The sequence below is a fragment of the Delphinapterus leucas genome, chromosome 19 (assembly GCF_059928025.1).
Source record: "Delphinapterus leucas isolate spDelLeu-1000000601 "Yukka" chromosome 19, BTC_Dleu_Yukka2, whole genome shotgun sequence".
NCBI classification, from domain to species: Eukaryota; Metazoa; Chordata; class Mammalia; order Artiodactyla; family Monodontidae; genus Delphinapterus; species Delphinapterus leucas.
Genome location: NC_143147.1, coordinates 32,783,408 through 32,810,850, shown reverse-complemented (window position 1 = coordinate 32,810,850; position 27,443 = coordinate 32,783,408). Strand labels below are relative to the sequence as shown.

The 27,443-nt window shown below is 39.5% G+C and overlaps 1 protein-coding gene across 1 annotated transcript in view; it reads left to right on the top strand.

Moving 5' to 3' along the window:
* The window catches only part of LOC149746711 (AP-2 complex subunit beta-like), a 109,142-nt gene that overhangs the window by 45,060 nt on the left and 36,639 nt on the right, over window positions 1-27,443 (top strand). Inside the window, 4 exon segments of the mRNA XM_089901814.1 lie at window positions 343-441; window positions 12,911-13,005; window positions 13,317-13,509; window positions 26,833-26,979. Of these exon segments, the coding sequence (XP_089757940.1) occupies window positions 343-441; window positions 12,911-13,005; window positions 13,317-13,509; window positions 26,833-26,979 (534 nt within the window).

Genomic DNA, 27,443 nt, shown 5'->3' with positions numbered 1-27,443 from the left:
TGGTGGAAGTAAATAATAAAGAATTTGGTCAGGAACCAGTTTTATTGCCGTCAGTATGTTAGCATGTACTTTAAGAAATACAGGTGATTATCTGGGCCAGAAACAAACCAGCAGTTTTTGATGCCAAGAAATGCAATTTGGAGATAGGAGGCTAGTGCGTTTTCAGTTGATGAAAACCTTTGACTGCTATTGTGGATATTGGCTGAGTTTTTACCTTTGTTTCTTAATCAAAATCAGAAAGACCTCATAGTAAGTCATATTTGGGAAAATATCACTTTGGAATTCATGGTGTGGTATAATGCAAATGCCTTTCACTTTACCTATTAAATTACATTTGCTTAGGTACAGCTCACTCTGCTTACTGCCATAGTGAAGCTGTTTCTCAAGAAACCATCAGAAACGCAGGAGCTGGTACAGCAGATCTTGAGTTTGGCAACACGGGTAAGAAGTCTGAAGAAAGCATGGAGTTGATTTGTCTTGTTTTGAATTCTAGGAAATTGCGAAACTTCTTCCAAGAAGGTTCATTTGCAGAGATTTTAAACGGAAGGAGTGCAGTCTTTAGATTCTGTTAAAAAAAAAAACAGTGCCTCTTTTACATACTCTGCTGAATTAGAACTGGTTGTATGGCTTCTAAATGAATTGACTGACTCCAGTTTTAATCATAATTCATGAAAGCTGAACTTAGACTCTTTAGTGTTAATGAAGGACATGACTTTGTGAAAATGACATTGAGAGTCACAGTATCTCTTTCTGGGGGACTTAATTTCAGCTTTCAAATGAAAGTACCCTGTAGAGATGGTAAATGCTTTGACAGATATCTCGTGTGCTGTTCTACCTTCTAGATAAGTTGCCTTTCTCTTCAAGTAATTTTAAAGTGCTAATGCTGCTTCCTTAATTATTTAGTATTTTTGGTCCTTTTAGGGAGGGTTCTGATTTCAGGAATGTGGCAACCAGCTGGATACACAGAAATCAAAGTAATTACTTTTTCTGACGTAACTAGTATAATGATCAGTCCGTCATGATCCAGTAATGTTCTTAATTGAATTTGAGAACAGGCCGGCTTTAGCAGGCTGTCAAGAGTTATGATGTGTGTTTACACATGGAATCTGATTCAGATATTCAATTTACCATTTTCCTCTTTCATCTCTTTATAGTTGTATATTAACAGCATTTGAACTCTTTTATAGTTCTTTAACCTAGCTCTGAGCTGTCATCTTTCCTTTTTTTTTCTCTGAGGAGCTTTATTTCATATCAATAATGAACACAATTGGAGGACTAAATATGGTAAATCCTGTAATTAATTAGTACGGTTGGGGTGTGCACTTAGTACACTTCTTGAAACCCAGTTCCAAACTGAGGCCACAAATGTGAACCTTGAATAGTTGCCAATACATCATCTGTTAAGTGGTCAAAGCGCATCATTTGATACATGATAAATGCAAAGTTCTTCTTTCCTCTGACAGTATTTAATTTTAGAAATGCCAGGAATCCATTTTAAGGAAAAGAAGTTCGACGGGCAGATAAGGCATTTGAATACTTAATGGAATACTATAAAGCAGACAACATTATTAAATAAGTTGTTTATAGAATATGCTATATAACTCTGAAAAAAATACAGCCAAGAAAACTGCTAGAGTCAAAGGCTACTTTCTGACACTTGATTCAAGTACAGATGTTTTACAATCAATGAACTCAAATGTGAAGAAGACCTGAACTAAAAATTAAGATAATTGTCTTGTCTGATTACTGATGCACGTAAACATTACTGAGAATTATCGCTTGATTATCTTTTAAGGAGCAGTTGACCAACAGTAGTTGAGTTAAAGGATGTCAGAAAATTCACTTCACAGAAAATAGAGGTGTCCCACTCCACCCCTTGTACCTCTCAGTTTTCTCCATTTCTCCAACAAATTATGAATGAACTTTTTAATGTGCTATTTCCCCAAGTCTCTAAACCTTCACTTGACCCCATTATGGTTAGTGTGAAGAAGCATCCATATGAGTATGTGGAGTCAAGGGCAGGCCATGGCTCACCATCTGTCCATGAAAAGTGGACTGGGAGGTTGTCCATCACTGATGAGGCATATCTTGGCACTAAGAGCAGAAATTGGTCATCTTCTGGATCAAAGTAGTTTAGGTTAGACGTTAATTTTTGCGTTAGTGTTTAATAGGTCATCTACAGGGGGCCATTTTGAATAGAAATTGCCCCTTCTTAATCATGTAGTGCTTATTACAGACTCTGTAGGGTGATTGCCATTAAATTAGCCATGTATTTGACTTCATCTTAGGGCCTTGAAGTTCATTTCTGTCTTTTGCTATAGGCCCTGGAGCCTCTCTCCTTTGTACGGAAGAAAGAGCTCTGTATAAATTAACCAGATTCAAAGAAGTCTTGTGTTTATTCTAGATGGTAATATAGTAAACTTGACTTTAATGAGGCCTATGTACTAACACTTCAGAAAACTGCCTAAACACAGATAAATACATATTTATACAGTCTCTTAGCTTTCTCAGAAATCTCAGTTTCTTCAAGAATCATGGGATTTCTGTTTATTAAAGTATCTCAAGTTTTAACTCTCCCCTGATGGCCACATTTCAAGGCATCAGCAATATCTGGCTCTCCATGAAAGTTACCACAAGAAATAGAAAATAAGGAAAGAGAAAATGTAGAGATGGGAGTGCTGGGTGGTGACCTAGAATCACTCGGCAGGTAAGAGACTGTCTCGGCTTACTTTGTGTGACAGATTCATGCCTCAGCCAAATTGAAGATTCTGTGTTTATGTATGTGTGGAATAGTCAAAATCATCTTAACTGCTGAGAGGCCACTTGACATTCATCCACCTTGGAAAATAGATACACCTTTCCTATTATTAATTTTACATCTTTTAAAATTTATTTGTTAGAGCTCTTTGAAGTGTTTTTTCTAAAACTTCCTTTTGCCTGAAGCAAAGCAATTTCCATAACCGTCAAGGCAATGGTTATTTAATATTATCTATATTGAGCATTCTAGATTTCCTAGTCTAGACCCTTTATTACCCATTTGTATCTCTGTTAAGATGGAGTTAGAACAATTTTCTAAAAAGAATTTTGGCTTTGCTCCTTGTCTACTCACTTTTTAAATTTAATTATTTATTTACTTTTGGCTGCACACGGGCCTTTTCTACTTGCAGCGAGTAGGGGCTACTCTTCGTTGTGGTGCGCAGGCTTCTCATTGCAGTGGCTTCTCTTGTTGCGGAGCACAGGCTCCAGTAGTTGTGGCACGTGGGCTTCAGTAGTTGTGGCACACGGGCTTAGTTGCTCCGTGGCATGTGGGATTTTCCCAGACCAGGGCTCGAACCTGTGTCCCCTGCATTGGCAGGCAGATTCTTAACCACCGTGCCACCAGGGAAATCCTGTCTACTCACTTCTGAATAGATAAGGCTAGCCTCATAATCAAGTGAGTGTCTCTGGTCGATTCTATTGTATTCACAAGTTCTGAACCCTGCCTTCACCTCCATTGTCTCTTAAGGCTTCTGTACCTGTATTTAACAGTCAGCGTAGGAGAGCTGTGTTTTAGGTTCTCGTCAGAGTTCAAACTCACTCTTATTACAGTATTTGCCTGAGATAAAGTGTTTAGGGAGGATTCCCTATGTTCTTATAGATGTTGAAATTTACCACTGAATCAAGCCAGATTAGTAGAGAGCTGGGGATCTAGACTGCATTGTATTTGACCCTTATTAGAATAGTTTTTACTGAATTACACTAATATCATCATCCTGTAGTAAGGGTTGTCATGAGAAACTATCCTCTTTAGATGTGTTATCAAAGTATTTATTCCATTATATATGTTTTTCTCTATGAAACCCCATAAAAAAAATTCCTAACCAGCTTTGGATTCTCTTATGCATTAGTATGTAATTAACTACCCCTCTGAATGGCTTATCTGACTAGACTTGTTTTTCATATCAGATGTTTGAAACCTTAGAATCAAATTTAAGGATCTCCCGTAGAAAATGTGTGGGTCATCGTGGCTTGCATTTTTCTGCCTTTGCTTCTAATTTATGTTCTCTAGCCTTAGATGTATTTTTATAAGCTTTGCTAAATCCTTTTCTAGAACAGGGCAGGGTATAAATAAACCATCAGACGTTCCTAATTCTAGATTTTCTGTACAAGGACTAGTAGAGAATCTTAGTAACAACAGTCATCTGTATAGTGCTTACTATGTGCCAGGCTTTCAGTAAGGGTTAATACTGTTACTCTTCCCATTTTATAGGTGAGGAAACTGAGACATAGAGAGGCCGGCCCAGTTAGTATGGGGTGGAACTAGGACTCAAACCCAAGTAGCCTGGCTCCAGAGTCTTTGCCCTTTTCTACTCTGTCTGAAAGTTGAGAATGACTTTTGAGAATACGCATTTCCTGTCTTGCCTGCCTGAAGCATTGTTGTGCATAAGCCAGTATAAATAAGTGAATTTAGAGGTTTTAAGATTATTGTGGATGATTATTTCATATTTGGCTATAAATAATTAATAAACAGTTTCTCTAGACTTGCCTTTTCTGTCCAGTTAATGAAATCTGAGGCATTAGCATAATAGAGTAAGCACATTTATATAAGTCTTTTCCACTGGAATTTTCCTCTGGAATTTTTCTCTCAAGTTCATGAAATAAGAACCTAATTTAATATTTATGTTACCAGCCATAAATTTTTAAGTTGAGGGCAGCATGATCTGCTGAGTTACGTTAATTTGAATTGGGTGGTGGGGTTCTGTTTCTGCTACATCCACTGGTTCAGGACGTGACTGGGCAAATTTCTCTGTCATACTACTGCTCTGTCTTTATAGTAGACTTAATCCTATTGTTTATCTATGCTGAGAATTCAGTGAAGTATATGTGAAATCTTTGTGCTTCTAATTTTAAATAAAATGGTGGTATGATTAGAAATAGTATGGGACTTCCCTGGTGGTGCAGTGGTTGAGAGTCCGCCTACCAATGCAGGGCACATGGGTTCGAGCCCTGGTCCGGGAGGATCCCACATGCCGCAGAGCAACTAAGCCCGTGCGCCACAACTGCTGAGCCTGTGCTCTGGAGCCCGTGGGCCACAACTACTGAGCCCACGTGCCACAACTACTGAAGCCCATGCGCCTAGAGCCCAAGCTCTGCAACAGGAGAAGCCACCGCAATGAGAAGCCCACGCACCGCAACGAAGAGTAGCCCCTGCTCGCGGCAACTAGAGAAAGCCCACGCACAGCAATGAAGACCCAACAACGAAGACTCAGTGCACCAAAAAATAAATAAATTTATAAAAACAACAACAATAAAGAAAAAAGAATAAAAGGGGAGCAGAGAACAGATAAGACAAATAAAAAAGAAATGACAACAGGTCTTTTCGCTTTGATAGTTTTAGAGGAATTAGTAAAGAATACTCATAGAAGTGTCCAAACTTTGGTAATTACTTTTTTTAGTACATGGAAAAGAAGTCTTCACCTTAGTTTTTCCATCTGTGAACTAGAGACCGTCATCATCAAAATCACCTGTGCTGCTTGTTGAAAATAAAAGTTCCTGGGCCCCACTTCTGACATAATGAATCAGAAAGTCTGGAATCTGCACTTTCAGTGGCTTTCCTGGTGTGTTAAAATGTTGATGCACATTATAGTTTAAGAATTACTGTTTCAGAGCTTGCCTGGTAAGAATTGTTTTGGAAGCTCTCAAATTTTGGGAAATACACTATTTTCTCGAGATCCTTACGGAGGCCTATCAGACTAGCAGTACAGTAGATCCGAAACCAAATTTTCTGAGTCACCAAACACATAATGGCACCTTAAAATCATAAAAAGTTTCTATTTTCTTCTCATTAGCTTTGACTGGGCCTGATTTATCGTGGTCTCCATGTGAATTAGTGAGGCAGTGAAGACCAGCTGATAGTAGTCCTAACAGATCACCCCTCAGGATAACTGAGTTTGGACAGTGGAGATCCTTGCCCACTCTTCACTTCTAGTCCTGGAAAATTTGCACTCATTTTCTCATTTCTCATAGGACTAAAGTTTTCTGTTAAGATTTACAGTACGTATACCCTTTGATCCAGTGATTCTGTCTCTAGAAGTTTGTCCTGTTGCAGTGTTTTGAATTTGTGGGGGGACTCAAGCTCTTTTCACAGAAGCATATACTTTGTGAATCCCCACAGGAATTGGTTTTTTTTGGCCATTTGGTTAAATATGTACCAGCTATATGAGAGAAATAGTTTGAAGTAAAAAAAAAAAAAAATTATTTTGATAAGTATATTATTAAGCTGTATTATGTAGTTTATTTTAATATGTTTAACAACTTTACTACTTATTAAAGGCAAATTAAGTTTTCCCAGTTAAGTGATGTGTAGTGTTCATTGTGTAATAAAAAGCATAGTCTACAAATTTTAAATGACGTGCTTTGGGGACTGAATATACAGATTAAAATTTAACTTTTAATTTAAATATCAATAAAAGCTGGGCAGGGGATTGCTTTCCTGATGTGATACTTGGAGAAAGTTGTATTCTGCTCTTTTAAAAAATCAACTTGTTTATGTTTCATAATATTCACGCTTTGTTTCCAAATGAAAATCTAAGTGAGGAGGTTTCAGGCTGCTATTTATAAACACTTCCTCAGGAGCAAATTAGCCCCCCTCCCAACAAGCAACAAAACAAACTCATTTAAATTGGATAGTACCACTGTTTCCTTTTTTTAACCCTGGCATTTCAAATACTACAAACATTTTGATATGAATAATACATGTATATATGTGCATTTCTATTAGAATAATGCAGCCTATGAATGTGATAAAGATTATCTTGAGGTAAAATTTACCATTTTTATACTGTATTAACTTGTATGTCAGTGTTCTTTATGCTTTTTTGTTTTTAACCAGCACTCCATTTTGAGTGCAAATTAAATAATACATGATTAAGAAAATGTATATAAAACCATCAGGGTCACTTCCGGTGTTGAGCTGAATGATACGTGCCTTAAATGGCTAAATTATAAACCAGTTCATCTGCTTATGTAGAAAGTCACGGGAAAAACCCTGGCCTAGTTTAAAGAAAATATTTTTGTATGTGTTTTAAATACAGAAATTGAAATGGGACTGATTGTTGCCTTTAATAACATGATACCACTGGAACAATTCATGCGTAAATGAATGCCACTATATAGACATTCTGAGAGGTGGATACCAGGATATTTATTGCCACTTTATAATGATTGCAAAGATAAATAGTAGGAAAGAAGGAGAAAGAGGCAACGGCCTAAATGTTCATCAATAGGACACTAGTAAATAATGATGCAGTGCTGCATATACAGTGGAAAAATGACAGCTGTATGTGCCAATATGGAAAGCAGCTTGAGGAGCAGTATATATACTATGAAACTGGTTTTGTATAAAATAAATATAAAATATATATATAAAAATACTGTATTGCTAAAAAATGCTTATCATCATCCGACAATGCAGGGTTGCCACAAACTTTGAATTTGTAGAGACTGCGATATCTGCAAAGTACAATAAAATGAGGTCCGCCCATGTATACATTTAGCTATTTTTATCCTTTACTGTAACTTTGGTTCAAGCTTATGGATGAAGTTAGCAGATACTGCTTCTCTTATGCTGTAAAGCTAGCTGTTGGTGAAATAATGTTTGCAGGGTTGTTTTATAAGAGCAGCCTAGATTCTGTGTAGACATAGTTGTTCAGTTGCCTGTACCTTTTTTTGCCAAAATAAATTGCTCCATATCAGTAAGGAAATGCTATTATGAACAGACTGTCAGGTAACATGGAACTCTTGCTTTATAGATAACCTTAAAATTTTAATTTGGGAGCGGCAGTACTCTAATAAACTCTTATAATGGGTATCTTGGAATCTTTTCAGAATCTCCCTTCATTAATTATAATAAACCTCAAATCTAAGTAGAATTTGATCTCTGAGTGGTTAGAGTATCTGCACTTGCACCGTTTCTGAGTGTCTCGTATTGTCTAATATAGGTGTTTCAGTGGTTCATGAATAGCCAGAGTGTAGGATTTATTGCTTTACAAATTAGTCAACGTTTACAATACTGTAGCTCTGTTTTAACAGACTATGGGCACAGATAAACAAAAAGAAAAGGGCAGTACCCAAGAAAATGATTATTAATCTTTCATTAGCCCTTGAGTTGAATCTTTGGTTTTAGGGCAGTGCTGTGATTTTCACCCAAAGGAAACTTGTGGTTTCATGAGGATCAGGCCTCGTTCCAGGGTGTTTGACCTCGTAGGCAAGCATATTTAACATTCGCTAGATATGACCATTTAAGTTCTAAGTACATCTCCCAGTCTGTGCTTCAAGTTTTGATAAATAGATATGGACTTTCTGTTGTTTGCCATTTAAATTACCTTTCTCCTGATAACTTTGACCCTCAAATGGGATGGGGAAAGTGAAACAAATCAACAAACAAAAACAACTCTTCCTAGAACACAAAGAGAGAACCAATATGTAAAAAGAAGCACAGTCTCTTACATAAGGTCTTTATCAGATTACTAGCCTTCAATTGGTTACCTTCACAATTCCTTATGTGGTTCCTTTTTGGATGACCTTTTTGTCCATTTGTGCTTGTTTTGCGTTTTGGGGGGTTTTTTTGCGCTACGCGGGCCTCTCACTGCTGTGGCCTCTCCCGTTGCGGAGCACAGGCTCCAGACGCGCAGGCTCAGCGGCCATGGCTCACAGGTCCAGCCGCTCCGCGACACGTGGGATCTTCCCGGACCGGGGCACGAACCCGCGTCCGCTGCATCGGCAGGCGGACTCTCAACCACTGCGCCACCCGGGAAGCCCTGTTTTGTGTTTTTAAAAGAGAAACACAAGTGCAGAAAAATCCCCTTTGAAATAAATATTGGTATGTTGCTGCGAATGGCATGTCTGTAGGAGTACTGACATCACCTAGCTTTCTTCTGCGTCCTAAGGGTAATAAGTGATATGCCTCTGACGTGAAATACATTTGCACCATAAAACCTTAGAGGCTGAAAAATGCTTACTTCATGAGGCCTTTTAAAATCACTTGGGAAAGGGAAAAGTGCTTTTTAGTTGAGTATTGCTTACTATACTTGTCAGCTGCTCTGTGGGCATGAGATGGTAAATAGTTGTCTAACTTGGAAATATCTCACCTTTTAAAAATACTGCCGATGCAGGGGACACGGGTTCGTGCCCCGGTCCGGGAAGATCCCACGTGCCGCGGAGCAGCTAGGCCCGTGAGCCATGGCCGCTGAGCCTGCGCGTCCGGAGCCTGTGCTCCGCGATGGGAGAGGGCACAACAGTGAGAGGCCCGCGTACCACAAAAAATAAATAAATAAATACTGCTTTGATGACAGTTTTATACAGTTATTTCCCTTGCCTTCACAATGGGGAAAGATTTTCATGTTAGTTTTCTTGTGTCTTCCGTTTAGAAAAAATACATAATAATGATTTATCATGTTCTTAATTTGTAGAAACTATAAGATCATTTATTTCTTTTCATCTAACTCACTTTTGTCTTCTCATAATACTCTTACCTGTGTATTAGAGTGGAGGAGAATATGTGCCTATTCTGCCTTCTATTTAAAGGTGCTGATAAATCCATGTGCTTTGTCACATTTCCCAAACGGTACATGTTGGGAGATGATAGAATTTCAGGGGCAGAGGATACCCTTTATGGAGATTTCATATATTTCTTGCTAGGTGTATATGAAATTGTTTCCCTTTGACTTCCTTATTAATTTTTGGCTTTATTTTGTACCCACCCTCTCCCCAATCTAGATAGGTCTCCTTTTGGCTTCCTTGACACTTTTTCCTCCTAAGCCCTCTTTTTTTTAGATTGTTTTTCTCTCTTTAATCGTTGCAATTTTGTGTTCCTTCTCTTCTCTGGTTGTATCACAAGGCTCATTCTGAACCTTCTCTGTGTATTCCCTTAGGCGGTTTATCTTCTAAGCACAGTTACCACTGATACATTCTGTTAAATACGCCCTGCTCTTAGCACAGCACCCCCGCGTTACTCTGCTCATTTCACCTGAGGCGGGTATGTGACTTTCTTCCCAAGTTCACTTCTGTAACTCTGACTGCCAGTCCCTTTTCCTTAGCTGTCTGTTGGACTTCCCTACTTGTTTTTCTCACTTGAAACTTAACAGAATTGAAAGCAGCATATTATTTTCCCTATCGTCCCTCCAGATTCCTCTTATAAGGAGCAACACTAGTCTTTCGCTTCTTCGTTTTTGTTTTTTCTGAGTTTGATTCTTCATTCTTCTTTGTTCAAGTGTTGTCAGAACCTACCTAGGGTTTTCGTTTTTTAAGAAAGCATTTGTTTATTAATGGAATTTTTATAGTGGTTTTTTAGTTTTTAAAAAATTATATAAATCTTAGGAAACATACAAGATAGAATGGTATAACAAACACGTTTACTCATCACTCAGTTTCAACAGTAATCAGTATTTTGCCAATCTTGTTTCATTCATCATCCCCACAGATTTTTTTTTGAGGGAGCTGGAGTATTTTAAATTAAATGCCAGACCTCATATCACTTCACCAATGAGTACTTTACTTGGTATCTCTCAAAGATAAGGACTTTAAAAAAAAATCACAATATATTATCAAGCCAAAATTAGGGGTAATTCCTTAACATTCAATAAAACTGAAATACTTTCAGATATTTTTCAATTGTCATTCTCTGTTCTACTTTAAAGTTTATCTAAGATTGGTTTTACTTTTTTTTGGCGGTACGTGGGCCTCTCACTGTTGTGGCCTCTCCCGTTGGCGGAGCACAGGCTCCGGACGCGCAGGCTCAGCGGCCATGGCTCACGGGCCCAGCCTCTCCACGGCATGTGGGATCTTCCCAGACCGGGGCACGAACCCGTGTCCCCTGCATCGGCAGGTGCACTCTCAACCACTGCGCCACCAGGGAAGCCCTGGTTTTACTTTTTGCTTAAACGTTTGGAATAATTCACAGTGAAGCTGTCCGAGCCTGAAATTTTCATTGTTTTTTTTCACTTTTTAAATTAATATGTCATTTATAATAATCTTAGTATTAGCGCACTAATCTTTAGTGTATAGCTCAATAGATTTTTACGTGTGCATATACTCATACAACCGCCACTCTGATCAGATATAGGATATTTCCAGCACCCCAGAAGACTCCTCATGCCATTTTGCTGTTATAGCCACCCTCCAGAGATAACCACTGTTTTGATTTCTATCACTGTAGATTAGTTTTGCCTCTTCTTGAACATCATGTAAATGGAACCATACAGCATTTGCTCTTCTGTTTCTAGCTTTTTTGCACAGTATAATATCTGAGACTACCCTAATGCCGTGTTATCAGTTGTGCGTTCCTATTTATTAGTGCATAGTATCCCATTGCCTGCATATGCCACAATTTATTTATATCTGCTGTTGATGTATCTTTGGGTTGTTTCCAATTTGGGGCTCTTATGGAGAAAGCTGCTGCGAATATTCGTATATATTTCTGTTGGTAGACCTATATACTCATTTCTCTTGTGTATACACTTCGTGGAATTGCTGGATTATAGAATAGATATATATTTAGCTATAGGAGATACTGCCAGTTTTCCCAAGTGATTGTACCAGTGCACACTCCTTCCAGAAATGTATAAGAGTTCTAGGTGATCCACATCCTTAGCAGCACTTGGTATTGTCAATCATTTTAATTTTAGCCATTCTGGTTGATTTGTAGTGGTGTCTTATAGTTTTAATTTGCATTTTCCTGATGAGTAAAGATGCAAGTACCTTTTCATGTTTATAGACTGCTAGTATATCTTCTTTTGTGTCATGCCTGATCTTTTCCTTATTTTTTAATGAGTTATCATCTTTGTAGGAATTCTTTATGTAATGATCGAATGATCTGTAGGAATTACATATAATTTGGATACAGGTCTTTTGTCAGATGGATATTTTGCAAACTTCTCCCAGTCTGTGGAGAATACCTTTTCTCACTCTCTCTTAATGGTGTCATTTGAAGAAGAAATGTTCTTAATTTTAATGAAGTCCAGCTCATCACTTTTTTTCTTTTATGGTTAGAGTTTTTTTTCTTTTTCTTTTTCTTTTTTTTTTTTTTTTTTTTTTTTGCGGTACGCAGGCCTCTCACTGTTGTGGCCTCTCCCGTTGCGGAGCACAGACTCCGGACGCGCGGGCTCAGCGGCCATGGCTCACGGGCCCAGCAGCTCCGTGGCATGTGGGATCCTCCCAGACCGGGACGCAAACCCGTGTCCCCTGCATCGGCAGGCAGACTCTCAACCACTGCGCCACCAGGGAAGCCCTGGTTAGGGCTTTTTGTAGAAACTTTTGTCTTCTCCAAGGCCATGGAAATCCTCTTGGTTTTCCCCTTCACATTTATGTCTGATTTATCTCTAATTTTTGTTTATGTTGTGAGGTGTAGGAGTCAAGGCTCATTTTTGTCTCACGCAGCTATTCAGTTGACCCAGCACCATCTATTAAGATCATTTCCCCCTGCCTAGTCCATTTAACATCTCTTGGAACTCACCACTTCGTTTTTATTTTTACAGTGTTGTAGCAGTAACGGTTTAGGTCACTCTTAGCTCATCTTCATGTCCATTCTCCCAACTTCAGTCCATTATACACACAGCTGCTTGGGTAATGTTCCTCTAAATGTTCATTTTAGTTCTTTGTTCAACAGATAAAAGTGATTGTGCATTGTCTATCATACAAAAATTAACTCTCCAGACCTTTTTTCAGAGTTGTATTTCTCTCATCTTCACTTCCCCCAAATCTTACCAATTACAGTGTCTGCTCCTGCCAGTATAATTTTTTCACCACCCCTCAAGTCAAATTGTTCATTTCTGTGCCTTTGCACAAGCTATCCTTTCTTTTTCTGAAGGTCTCTCCCTGGTAGTTCCTCATAACTATGCTGTTTTTGAAAATCTAGCCATAAAACCATTCTCAGAATCTTTTGGGATCAGCCCCACCTGGTTCTGTTTTGCTTCTCATCTATATCCTGTCAGTGTGCAGACACACAATACTCATTTCTGCTTTTACACGGTGAGTGTGCTTTTCACTTGTTCTGTGAATGCTGGTTTTTTATTTGTTTGAGTATAAGTTATTTGAGGACAGGAAATATATTTCCTTTTTTTTTAAAAAAATAAAAGATGTATTTTCCCAGAGTTCTCATTACAGTGTTCCCTTATAGAGTAGGTGCTCAATTAAAATTGACTGACTGATGAAGTTATATAGTATAAGAGTTTTTTCCCCCTCCCGTTTTTGTATATCTGACCTTCACCCATTGCCTTGTTACTATGTCCCAGGTGAAACTGACTTTTCTCTTTTCCCCTCTTTCTGTGTGTGACTTGCAGCACTGATGCGGGTGACAGCCCTGTTGGCACCACCACTGCCACCAACCTGGAACAGCCTCAGGTTATCCCCTCTCAAGGTGACCTTCTGGGGGATCTTTTAAACCTTGACCTTGGTCCCCCAGTCAATGTGCCACAGGTATCCTCCATGCAGATGGGAGCAGTGGATCTCTTGGGAGGAGGACTAGATAGTCTGGTAAGCATCTTTCTTCTTTCTTTTGGTTATTTAAATTCTTTTTATTTTTGAATTTCTGGGGTTATTTTTAATTCTTGATATGCTGAAGAACTTTAAATTATTCCGCTTTTTAGAACTAGACCTTTCCTTGATGAGCAGAGCAATGTCCTTTGATAAAGGACAGGATTATTTTTTCTAGAGATTTAATTGATACTGTTCATCATTGGTATGGGATATGTCTACAAGTGTACATGATTATTTTGTTGTCCTGCCTCTGAATGGAACTTTTGATGTTTAACCAACCTAGTCACCTTTCCAGAGCTTATTGTTGCTCCTGCTGCTTAACTCTGGATAGCCCCTGTAATTCCCCTTCTGACCTGAACATCATTCAGATGACCTCATAGTGATCATCCTATTCTGAGGCTTTCAAACTTTTGCCTTTTTTGTATTTTGTTGGCTTATGCCTTGTCTAATTCCAAAAGGTTCATTGGAGCCATTTGTGTTTTTTTTTAAAATGTATCTTACTTATAGTTGAGAAGTACTTCTTTTTTTTTTTTTCATTGCAGTATGCAGGCCTCTCACTGTTGTGGCCTCTCCCGTTGCGGAGCACAGGCTCCGGACGCGCAGGCTCAGTGGCCATGGCTCACGGGCCCAGCCGCTCCGCGGCATGTGGGATCTTCCCGGACCGGGGCACGAACCCGTGTCCCCTGCATCGGCAGGCAGACTCTCAACCACTGCGCCACCAGGGAAGCCCGAGAAGTACTTCTTGATTGGTTCTTTTTTCCCTTTTTCCATCCACACCCCCCCACTCCACCCTGTCATACTTCCAATTTAATTAGCTTCCAGGATTCTAATACTAAAAGGCTCCAATGTCCAGAGTATCTGTGAATATGTGCCACCAGTGGAAGCCAATTAGTTACTGTTGCTGTAAAAGATAAATGAGAAATATTAAGGATGACGTTCCATCTGTGTATAGAAGGCCAGAAAAATAGCAGGTCTCATCACACGGCTCCCTGCAAATTAGATGCTTAACTGTGGTGGAATTAAGAGGGGCTTTTTTAGCTGAACACTTGAAAATAAGTTGTTCATCAACCTGATGACTATAAATATGCCCAACAAACTGATTTATTTCCCAGCATCAGAAATTGGAAGGCAATGCCATAGATACAAAAATATATGTTCTCAGAGATTACATAAACAAAACGACCTTACTTCCTGCTTCATACACTGGCATTTTCTCTTCTACTTTACGAGCAGTATTATGTCTGGGATTTATGCCAGCTGGTACAGGTACATTTACTTTTGGCTGACAGAGAGCCTGAGGAGATAGGGTTACTATCATATCTTTGTGGGTGATGCGTTTTACTAATGGAAGTCACTGCTTCCAGAGTCTATACACTGGCCAAGCTCTGGACTCTAGCTGATGGTGACACAAATGAGCACTGCTTTTGTCTTCCTTGGGAATAAAAGCATTTGCTTTTCATTTTCATATCTCTAATGAATAGAGTTGACTGAATAGCTTCCTCGTGTGATATCCTGCGTTGCTATATAACCTCCTTAATAGACTCAGGAGACTGACAAATGAATATTGAAATATTCATGGAGACTCTCAGAAATCCCTTATAAACACTGAAATAGCTCATCCTATTCTGTTGACACATGAGCTACAAGTTAAATGTTACATCCTCCCCACGGTTATGCCTTACCAACCCTGCTTATTTCCCTAGTGGTTTACGACATAGTGGACTTGCTGAACCTAAGAAGACAAAGAAATTAAGTTTGAAGGATGGAGGGGAGAAAGAGGCTCTATATTTTGATGTTGACTGGCCCAGGATTCTGTCATCTTGTTTCTTAACCCACTTTAGCATGGAAGGGAAAGAAATATGTTATTTCCATTTGGCTTTGTATCAGCTCTTGCTGGCCCTTAAAACTAGTGAGTTTTCTCCTTATATTTTACACAGCTTAATCCAGTCATGTGTCAGAATTCTGGCAAGTTTACATCAGATAGAAAAACAATTAGAACTTTGTCAGATTGTAGTAGCCCAAGTCACACATGGGCCTTTTTTCATTTTCTTTTTTTGCAAAGGATATTCTCTTTGGGGTGGAGAATAAATTGTTTTTATAATTGGATTTCTAAATATTATACAGCCTTTGCTAGGTAGGTCCAGTAATGTTTCTGTGTAACTCTAAATTTTAGCTTATTCTGACTTTGGGATTTAAAATGGTATAATTGGTGTTATAGCCCCAGAAAGTGTTTACGTGCAGGTTTCTTCAGCTTATTCTGTGATATAAATATGTCCCAGAAATCAAAATGAGGAGTAAAAGCCCTTCTTTTTGCTTTGGATCTGTATGTAGTTAAATATATATCACTCAGAGAACCAAGATTCCTTTTAAGAGAACATCACAAGGAAGAGGCCTAAATCTGGCTGTGTGAAAGACGAGTTTCTGTGGCAGCAGTAGTCTATGCCAGTTTTAAAATGCTTTTATTGTTCTTACGTAAATTATCTAATTTAAAGAGGAAAATAGTTCTCAAAGTTTTTACTTAGTCTATACAGATAGTGCTGTTTCTTGAATGAATTGTTGCCTTACAGCAGTGCTTCTCAAGCTAATGTGTACATAAATCAACTGGAGATCTTGAACAAGACAGATTCTTGTTGCTCTGGGGTGAGACCTAGGAGTCTGCATTTCTAACAAACACCCAGGTCTGTGGACCACATTTTGCATAGTAAAGACATAGAGTATCTGTGATCACTGTGAACCACTTCACTTTAGTGTTTGAATAGCTGTTGGTAAACCCAGATGCCTTGTTCTCTTGGCTTCAGTAGTAAACACACTCCTGGAAAGGGGGCTCCTACTCTGCCTCAGATTGAGAGAGGGCAAGAAACTCTTGAAATTATTTTGTTAAAGGTCTGTCTTTCACTCTCTAGGAAGAAGAATGTTGCTGGGTGTGGTAGAATTTGACCCAGGTCCCCATTTAACATATGGCCTGGATTAGAGTTATGTGATTGTCTGGCAAGCAGCACTCAGGTTCCGTGGGTGTTCATCTCAGAACAGCTCTCAGCAGCGTTTTTGCTGCTTTTATCGCTGGTTTCTAACAGAACCTTACCCGTAGAGGTCAGTGGTGTGCTGCTAATGAAGCGTGGCAGCTACTAACCTTTTATTTCAAGCTTTGTGGTTCTCACTCTAGCTGCCTAATTGGTATTTAAAAATATATATTGTCAGCATTTGGACCCAACCCTAGAGCAATTAAACGGAATTTCTGGGAGACAGGACCTTAGACATTGGTATTTTTTTAAAAAAATCGAAGTTATTTTAATTTCGCAGCCGAGACTGAGAATATTGAGCCAAATGAAGCTCCAGATGAAGTTAGGTAGAGATGTTACAAAATTGATCTTTAAACCAAGGCAGTGATTTCCACAGAAGAATTACATTTTGGTGAGCCTCTGGCACCTCCTCCAAAACAGGCCTCTCTGACTTTACCTTTGTTCTTCCTCCTACCCCTCCACACCCTCACCCCCTGACCCCAGGACATTTTCCTGTTGTGATTTGCTGTTAGGTGATCCAGCCTACCGGAAATTGACCAAGAGTTGAATTTGACCGATTTAGATTTAGTTGCTCATTCCCAGGGTTCTTCTCACCCTTGCTCATGTTCCATAATTGGAGACTGAAAATTGTCTTGTATTTTGGATTATCTACCCATTTTCTGTTCCTCTGTTTTAAAACTTGATATTCACTAGAGGATAATATTACTCTTCCATTTTCACATCTTGGTGACCCTCCCATTAGATCTTGTTTGCCCTCTTTCATCATTGCACTTGTGAAGTTTTGAGATCTAGTGAATTGTGACTTTTCTAGAACTGTCATTCAGGAAATACTTATCAATTTATTTATTCATTATTATTATTTGTCACAAGCTACCTGAAGGCTCCAGCCTTCTTCCATCAATAATCGTGACTCATATATAACAGCTGTGATTCTTAAACCAAAGAGAGTGAAGTAGGTATATTGCTATGATGTAAAAAAAAAAACACACACGTGCACACCATTCCCAGGTGACTCTTAGATGGTGTTTTTCGTTGTTTGGTTTTTTGTTTGTTTGTTTTTGGAGACAGGTACCTTTGAAAATCATTGATGTAGGCCGAGCTTCAGATTTTTAAAAATGATGCTTCTTCGTCACAAAACTCAAATCAAAATGGATTTCCTACGTACTTTTCACTTTCCTCCTTAGTTTTTGCTTGCCCTTTAGTGTATTCTCTTTTGCCTAAATGTAGATAGTTTCCTCCTTCTGTTAGTGTAAACTTAACTGTCACCTTGATGTGGAATGCATTCAGGTAATGAAACTCTGATCTGTGTATAGAGCAAGATAGTATACTATTTAAATGTTATTGGGGTTTTTGTTTCTTTGTTTTAGAAGCAGTATAGGTGTCTTTTTATGCCCCTGCTACCAAATCTAAGAAACTGCTCATCTTGGGTAGTGTGACATTTCTGACTGTGGTGCAGATCCTTCTGGTTTGGTGTAGTGTGAGAGGTAACCCGGCACCCAAGTATGTAAATCTTGCATACATGTTATAAAGATACAGCATCTGCTAATGAGTTTGACATCTCTGAGGATCGCTAGAGTAATAATTGAATCTCAGTTATTTGTTGCCATTACTTTCAGGCTGTCAGCAGACTGTCAGGCCTTGGCTAAATTACGGCCTTCTGTTTATCCAAGGTGCTGTGCGTTATTCTATTTAGAAAAATGGTGCTATTGTGCATCAAGAATAGAAAGGAAGCATTATCCAGAGTGCCCTTTCTGTGTGCTGACGAAGGGTTTCCTGCCAGAGATATGTGCTTCAGTGTGCCCAGCTAGGATGGAGTAGAAGAGAGGAGAAACTGCCTTTTCCTGACTCCAGTGTATGTTTTTCAGAACCTCCTACCCTGTTTCTTACAGGTTTTTACCTTCCAGATATTTCAGCTCATGAACTATTGTAGTAATGATTTTGAGGGTTTTTTTAGCCCGTGGGAAATCCATTGTACATACTAGTTTTGCATCTTCATATCTCTTCCTCTGGAAAAGAGTTGCTGTGATTTAAGAGCTTAAGTTTTAGAGTTGGTAGTCTTGTGAAGACAGTTTTGTAAATTGTAGCCTAATTTTGGCTGATAAATTCTTCAGTGGCTCTTGTAACCACTGTCTTTTTTATCAATGCATAGATTTAGTGAAGGCTGGCCTCAGGCAGTGTTGGGAATAATTACCAAATATTGAGTGCCTATTTCTGTGCCAGTCTCTGTGCTAGAACTTTTATAATGCCTAATCCTCAAAATAAGTCTGCAAGGTAATTGGTATTGGGTCCCATTTTACAAAAAAACTGAAGATGGCATAGCAAGCAAGACTCAGAGTCAGGATTTTGAACCCAGACTTCTTCAAAACTTTAAAGTTTATACGCACTTTTCCACTGTCCTGTGATTCCTCCAGTTTTTTTGTTATTACCATTTTCCAGAATAGAATTCAGTCTCACTTAACTTTGGTCCTTCTCAGACTAGGGTACACAGTCTCTGGAGTACACAGCAGAGCACAGGGTGCATTTGAAGCTGCAGGATAAACCTGGTTCATCATCTTGCAGTGTCAGTCTTACTTGATGGTAAGGAATGTAAACACACTGTATTACAGCTTAGAATGTAAAATTGCATGAATGTTTAAGATAAAACACAAGGCTTGTTTGCCCTAGGCCTCTCCATGCTATACCTCCCAGATGCCCTGTGTGTGAGTTTGGGCTAGCTTATCATTAGGAGGCACTTGAAAGTTTGAGAAAGACTTTAGAAGTTTATTCATTAATGAGGCGAGGGATTGGATACGTTTATACATCTATCTCGCAGCAAAAGGAATAAGATTGCTTTCAGATAGAGCCACAAAATCCTGTGTTCCCATCTGTTTGGTGGTGAATTGTGATATAAAGCAAGTACTTTCAAGGCAAGTAAGTGATGCACAGGACATTCTTGTGCTGAAAACTGGCAATCAAAACCACTCAGACAATACATTTCCCTTTCTAGAAAGATCTTTGGCCTTGGGGTGGGAACGGAGTGGGTGGGGTCACTTTTTCCCCTAATTGGTTGTATTCATATGTGTTGGCAGTGTTGATGCAGATATGGTGCTCTTAAGTCAGTTGGGGAAACAGTTTTGTCAGCCTTCTGTCCATTTTGTGATAATTTTCACCAATAAAATGATTCATTTCCAAATTGTCTCCCCAAGAAATAATACTGCCATAGTGGTGCTTATATGGAAATGCATTCACTCAGTAAATATTTGAGTGCTTATTCCTTTTCAGGCTCTATTCTATGTACTGGGAATATAGTTGTGGCGAGTCCTTACAAACATACATTGTAGTGAGGGGAGACGAATGACAAACAAGTACATAGGTAGTAATTACTGCAAAGGAAAATGAGACAGAATGCAGAGCTTCTCCTGTGAATTTTTACTGCCTTGACCATTGAGTTATATCTGACCTAAGAGACCAACAGTGGCCATTCTAAGGACTTTCTGTCACATTCTATTCCCTGTCCCATCTCAGGAAGTAATCTATTTTATCTCGCTATTTTTCCGTTGATGTAAGACGTTTTTTCCTTCAAGTTAAGGGGTCTTCTGATGATTTTGTATGATCTCAACTCATTTACGCTATTCCACATCAAGTCTATTCTCACCATGAGTTTGTCTAATAGCTTTTGCATGGTTACAGATTCTTTTCACCAATTTGATTAGTTATATTTTATGGTGCTTTTCTAAATAGCTTTTTGAAGATTAAATCAAAATTTGTAGCCCAAGAGCTGGAAAACCATACTTTTACCTAGAAGACAAGATAGTGTGTGCCTTCTAAAATCTAAAAGCTAATAGGAAAAACACAGACTGATGTTTCTGACACCAGTAGGATTTTGGTATAAGTTTTGTTTGTGATCGGAATCATTGTGTACTATTTTTACATCATTCTGTTTTGACTCCTAACCAGCAGAGCTATATGACCTGAAGCATTCCTTAGACTCCTTTCAATTAAATCAGTTCTGGAAAGTGTCAAATAAAGGAGGTGATAATTCTAGACAGGAGCAAAGAAATGTGTGAGCTTAAGATCTACACCTCTAATTAAGAGAATGTCTTCAGATACTCAGCTCCAGTTTCAGAAGCCAGACAGGTATATTTTAGACTGGTCAGATGGACCTCAAAGGGGCTAACCCAGAGCAGTGATTGTGAACATTTGTGGGGGGTTTGGGGTTTTGCATTTAATTTTATTTTTACTTGTTTATTTATTTTTGGCTGCATTGGGTCTTTGTTGCTGCGCAGGGACTTTCTCTAGTTGTAGTGAGTGGGAGCTACTCTTCGTTGTGCTACGCGGGCTTCTCACTGCGGTGGCTTCTCTTGTTGCGGAGCACGGGCTCCAGGCGTGCGGGCTTCGGTAGTTGTGGCACTTGGGCTCAGTAGTTGTAGCTCACGGGCTGTAGAGTGCAGGCTCAGTAGTTGTGGCACACGCGCTTAGTTGCTCCGTGGCATGTGGGATCTTCCCGGACCAGGGATTGAACCCATGTCCCCTGCGTTGGCAGGCGGATTCTTAACCACTGGGCCACCAGGGAAATCCCATGTGGGGTTTTTTTTGTTGTTGTTCTTGTTTTGTTTTCGGTCTGCTTGGCGGCCATGTCAAGACTTTTCCTTTTCTTGGAGTCAGGCAGACTTGGTCCCTTACAGAACCTCAGTCTGGGGTTCTTTCTCTGTACTTCTGCTTTTGTAGCATGTTGCCGTTGGATGAAGGTATTTCCTTTTGGTATGCAGACTCAGCTCGCAAACTTTTGACTCAGCCTGGTTCTGCAGCAGAGCTCATGTAACCGTGCTGAAATCCCTTTAGCCCATAAAATAAGTCCCCATGAAATCACTACTTTCCATCCAATTACTGAATGAACAGTGCAGCGACACATCTCCCTGGTTCAACATGAACTGAACCTATTTCAGCACTACTTCAGGCATGATAAAGCACCTACTCTGTGGCAGTAGCGAAATGTTAATGTTATTCTTAGTGCCATTTAATGTGATTTAGATTGGGGGCTGGGGAAGCTTTACCACTAGCAGAAATTTTAGACTTGGGTATCAGCTATGGACCTGTAGGAAAATTCTGCTCAGTTTTCAGCATTTGAAGTGTTCTTTTCCTGAAATTGGCACCTCTCCTTCATCTTCCTATATCCTGATTTAGTTGGTCTGTAGTTGACATTATTTCCTTCATGGAGAAAAGAGCGGCCTCATTAAGGCAGTCCTGGGATTAACGGGAAATGGACAGCTCCAAAAGACACTTAAAAGGTACACAGTATTTTGACACCTAAGATTGAGATTAAAGCCATGCCTTATGCCTCTGGCACTTTTCACTCACCTCTCCCAGCTTACTGGATAATAGATATCACTGAAATTTTACAAGTCCAGTTTGACTGATTTTGTACCCTACCTGATTAGTAAGTATTACCAAACAGATGAATCTTGTCTGACTCCAGATGATATCAGCAACTGAACTGAAATGGTTAGTGGCTAGTTCAGGCCAACATGACAACGACATTGCTGTGTTTTGTTTAGCTTTCTAGCCTCCCCCCGCCCCCTCCTCGATTAATATCTGCATCAGCCTGCTTGTCGCTGTAGATAGGAGAGGCCCTCACTGGGGAATTGGCTCCCATCCTTGCTGACATCTCCCTGTTAGTTACTCTTGCCCAACACTGTGCTGTCTTGTCACCTGTGTCATATTTTCAGAGAGGAAGATGATAACCTCCCTTAGAAACTTTTCAGTCAAAAGAAAAGATGCTGAATAAAGTCTGAGTAAGCTATAGTTTTGCTAGTTAGAAAACATATTGAAATTGTCCTTTCCTTTTTTTCTTTGGACATAGCACAGTTATGTGAACCTTTATGTTTCTGGCTACATGTCTCTAACACCCTTTGGATTCTGTCTCTGTAAGATCAAGAGTTCTTGATTGTGGGTTGCAGCTGAGTTGTATTTGATAAGCTGAATGTAAACAAAGGAGTATCAGAATTACTTTTCAGTTTCTCTTACATGTTTTTGAATAAAATTGACAAGCAGCATGGTGGGGAGGAGCGGGGGCGAGTACCTTTAGATCCTGTCCAGCTAAGATAATATTCATATAATACTCAAGTATAATAAGAATGAAATCTAAGAAAATAAGGGCTATAAATGGGCTTTATTTCCTTTGGAAATAACACCACTAGTGAGTGCCTTTTCTCAATGCCTTTTATTTAATGTAGCATATTTGATAATGCTGCCATTTCTCTTCCAGTGTGTTTTTTCTTTCTTGCCATCGAGTGCCAACAAGGTCCATAAAGAATTCCATCTCTTTCAAGCTTCAGTTGTGAGATAGGCCAGAAGGGAGGAGAGTTGCTGGGGGGAGGATGTGTAAGCCCATCAGAAAGTCATAAAACTAAATCAAAACCAGCATCAGGACAAGTGAGACATTCTGCATCATTCCCTTCCTTAGAAAGGGTTTTTCTTGGACTTCCATGGTGGCACAGTGGTTAAGAATCCTCCTGCCAATGTAGGGGACACAGGTTCGAGCCCTGGCCTGGGAAGATCCCACATACCGCAGAGCAGCTAAGCCCGTGCGCCACAACTACTGAGCCTGTGCCCTAGAGCCGGTGAGCCACAACTACTGAAGCCCGTGTGCCTAGAGCCCGTGCTCCACAACAAGAGAAGCCACCACAATGAGAAGCCCGCGCACCACAGCGAAGACCCAACGCAGCCAAAAATTAATTAATGTATAAAAAATAAATAAATGGGGTTTTCTTTCTTCTTAAGTTCTAGGTTCCTTTTCAATTCAGGAGTTAGTGCCAAAGTAATTCCTGAACATATATTCTTGTCTGATTCCAAATCATAGTTAATTCTCTAAGGCAATGGTTTTCAACCCTGTCTGTACATTAGAATCACTAGGGCAGCTTTTTAAAATTCTGATGTCCAGGCTACAACTCAGAACAATTAAATCACTATGGCTGGGATTGAGACTCGGGCATCAGTACTTCTAAAAATCCCCCTCCTCCCCACAGTTATACACACGCAGGTGGTTTATTCCATTGTGTATCTAAGGTTGAAAACCATAGTTAATAGAACACAATTGAAGTAGTTATTAGTAATCTTAGAAAGATTGAATCTTACTCTAAGAAACCTCCAGGTTTCTGTGATGGAGGAATTGAAAACTAAAGACTTAACCATAATCAGTTTGCCTTTGCAAACTTATTTTCTTTGACATTTTTTTTTTAACACATATCTACCCTGTGCTCCAGTCTAATTAGACTACTCCTTCTTCTTCCTTTTTTTTTTTTTAAAAGTATTTATTTATTTATTTATTTATTTGGCTACACAGGATCTTCATTGCCGCATGCGGGATCTTCGTTGTGGCATGTGGGATCTTCGTTGCGGCATGAGGGAATCTTTTAGTTGTGGTGTGCGAGATCTTTAGTTGCGGCATGCAGACTCTTAGTTGCGGCATGCGGGATCTAGTCCCTGACCAGGGATCGAACCTGGATCCCCTGCATTGGCAGCATGGAGTCTTAGCCACTGGACCACCAGGGAAGTCCCTACTCATCCTTCTTGATCATGCTTTTATTCCTACTTCTTAACCTTTGTTCAGGCTATTTGAGAAATAACCTCCCCCATTTTTGCATTCTGTAATTTCACACTACCATGTCTTTGAAGCTTCTTTTCATTATCCTTCAGCCTAAAGGAGGCTCTTCTATTCAGAACTTTCTTTTTTTGCTTTAGTATATTCTGTATGGTTTTTACATTACGTGTTTTGTTTTTTTGCCAGTTTGCAAAGCCTGGATCTCGTTCATCTACTGTTTTCCCCTCATTGCCCGGCATCTTTATAGTCCCCATAGTACCTTATGTCCAGCAAATGTGAGTGTGTGTTTGAATAAAAGGAATCTCATGCTTTTCAGATGTCATGCTATGGATGTGTGTTATTCTAGAAACAGGGAGAAGGTAGGTGTGTAATATCTTTTCTATTTGCTGTCATTCTTTTCCAGTTACTCGAACTCTTGGTTGTGATGACCTTTTTATCTGTATGCCTGTGATTTCTCGCCCCACGTCCAACCAGTAAATAGTCTTCAGGAACCAGACTTTGCAAATGTTGGTTCTTTGAGGTTTGGAGTGTTCTGTAGCTTAGTGCAGAACATGCTTATTCATGCCAGTTATGAAACGCCTGGGGGTTTTTGTTCTGTCGTGGTGGAAATAAGTCCCATTATTTTTCAGTATGTATATTATTTTTGAGATTTTGGCAACCCAGTTTTATATATCTGTCCATTGAGAAGGTAATAAATCCCCTCTCTCAAATCCTGAAGACAAATACAGTTGTTTTTTTTTTTTTTTTTTTAACACAACCACAGCCTAGAGCTCTCCAAGTTTCTACGACTAAATGACAGACAATAAAGGAAACAGTGTTTTGTAAAGCAGACAAGGCATTTGGTGATTCAGAGGGGAATGTTAGATGCACAGTGAGAAGTAAGGAAGTAGCAGTATAGAATCGTAGCACAAAAACATATTGTTTGCTTTCTGAACAGCACCATTAGTTGTGGGTATGTGTGTTTTATGTTTCTTCATGCTAGCTATTTCCAGCTTCAGTTCTTCTTTAATGCTTTTGTCCTGGAATTCAGGGTGAATTATATCAGAGCCCTGACGGGAAAAAGAGGCAGAAGTAAGACCATGTGGAATTATTTTCCTGTCACCTAGCTAATTGCATTAGTCTAATTCTCCAATAGTTAGCATCCTTTTAAATGATCTACTCCAGATAAATCACAGCATTTCTCCTTAGCTGTATTGACTGTGGGAGAGATTTGAAGAATTGCATGCCTTCGCATTTCCTGCCCAGATAGGATATCTTCCTAACCCAGCCGTTTGCTTTCTTAGGAGAGTTCTAAACTCTGAAAATCACTCTTGTTCAGGCTATAATTTTTGAAGCTTGAAATTGCAGCTCATTACTGGTTTGGTTCCCACTTTCTCAGTGTGGCGGCAAGTTTTGTAGTTGAAAACATATTTTAGTTTTTCTTTTTCTCCCCCCCCCCTTAAATTTCCTTTTAAAGAAAAAATGAAACATATTCAGAACATTACGACTTAGAGATATAGCTTCTTGGAATATGTAAACTCTTTAAATCCTGTTTGGGTTTGTGCTTATGTACCCCAGTGGAAAGATTGGATCTGAAACATCCCTGAGATGTCCCAGCTCCATCTTCTTTCCACGTTTTCTCAAAACTCCCACACACCATCACTTCCCCTACTCAGTTCCCCTAGGTTATATTTCTTTGCAATCTAGAATTTCTTTAGGCTTTGGGAGTCAAGTTGAATAGCATGTATTGCCCGCAACTTGGTAGAGCAATTTACAGATTCTGTATGGGCATCTAGTACTTAGCTAAATGAACCTACCTTTCTCTCCTCTCTCTCCTTTCTCTCTTTCAGCTTGGCAGTGACCTTGACGGGGGCATTGGAGGAAGTCTGGCAGTCAGTGCCATCGTTTTTTTTCACCATGGGATGCACTGCCCCCTGTTTGATGCCTTTGCTATGCACACGTTCTCAGACCAGCCACTGCTGCTATCTGGCCCTGTACACCAGAACGTCTGTAGCGGTGTATGAAGAGTAGAGAGTAGCGTAGGGTTACTTGGAATCTTTGGGACCATACACCACATGTGGTGTAGGGGTCTCTTTAGGGATTGGCGCTCTGGTGTCTACAGAGTTCTTTGTCTTCCTGACATTAAAGGGCTAAAGGAAATGGAACCTCCCATCTTGACGAGAGAATACTCTTTTCTGTCGTCTAGAAAGAGCTTGAGCGTCTGCTGGACTCAGAGTGAGACTCTCCTCGTACGTGAGTTAGGGGAGTGTGAGTATCCATCTCCCCCAGGAGAGTTTCCTCCTAGATATTTATGCCTAAATGGGGAAATAAGACTTGCCTGGGCCCAAGTGGAAATGGAACTGCTGTCTAAGTTGGATGCTTCTCCTTCTTTCTATAGAAACAGATTCCCCCTTCATTAGGGTACCTGTAGGCCTCTTGCACAGAATCATGGAAGCTAAAATTGGAAACAGACGGAAAAAACTTTGGATCACTGTGTTCCTGATCCTACTGATGACTCTCTTGATAGAACTTCTAAAGAGTGTGTGTATCTTTTCAATGACGAAAAAATAACCATGATGATTTGAAGGACAAAGAATATACGAATTAAACGCCTAAGAATATTGTAATTATGGTGTGTTCTTATTGATTTATCAATACTATTAAAATATACAGCAACATTTTAAGGACTATTAATGAGTTCTTTCTGACCTCCCTGCTCCCCTTCCCTTTTATTCCCTGCAGGGGGGACAGTCCTTCATCCCATCATCAGTGCCTGCAACCTTTGCTCCTTCACCTACTCCTGCTGTGGTCAGCAGTGGTCTGAATGACCTATTTGAACTCTCCACGGGGATAGGCATGGCACCTGGTGGATATGTGGCTCCTAAGGCTGTAAGTAAAACAACACTTTCTTAGTGGACACGACCTGAATTATTTAGCATCTGACATTTGTGTTACTCTCACTGATAATAAATCCAAGGTTGGGGCTCTTTTTCTAGAGGATTTACGAGGAGGATGAAAGGCGGCCTTAAACCTAGCAATAAGAAGCACCGTAGCATCCTTATTAACCATTTGTATAATTAGACTTAAAATTGGAAATACTAAGCATTTAGTATTTGTTCTCTAGTTTAGAAATATTGCCTAGCTTGTCAACACTGAAGTCAGTCTAGTGTAGATGTGATATACAGAGCAACAGCAGGAGGAAAAAGACATAATAGAGAAGTAACATTTTACTTTGCATTCTTTCCACTCTCCTTTTTCCATTGGTACTGCATATGGATTCTAGAGTGCCATTGCTCAGATTTGGTTTTCATGCATTTTACTACACCTTTTTAGAGTTTTGATTTAGGTTAGTG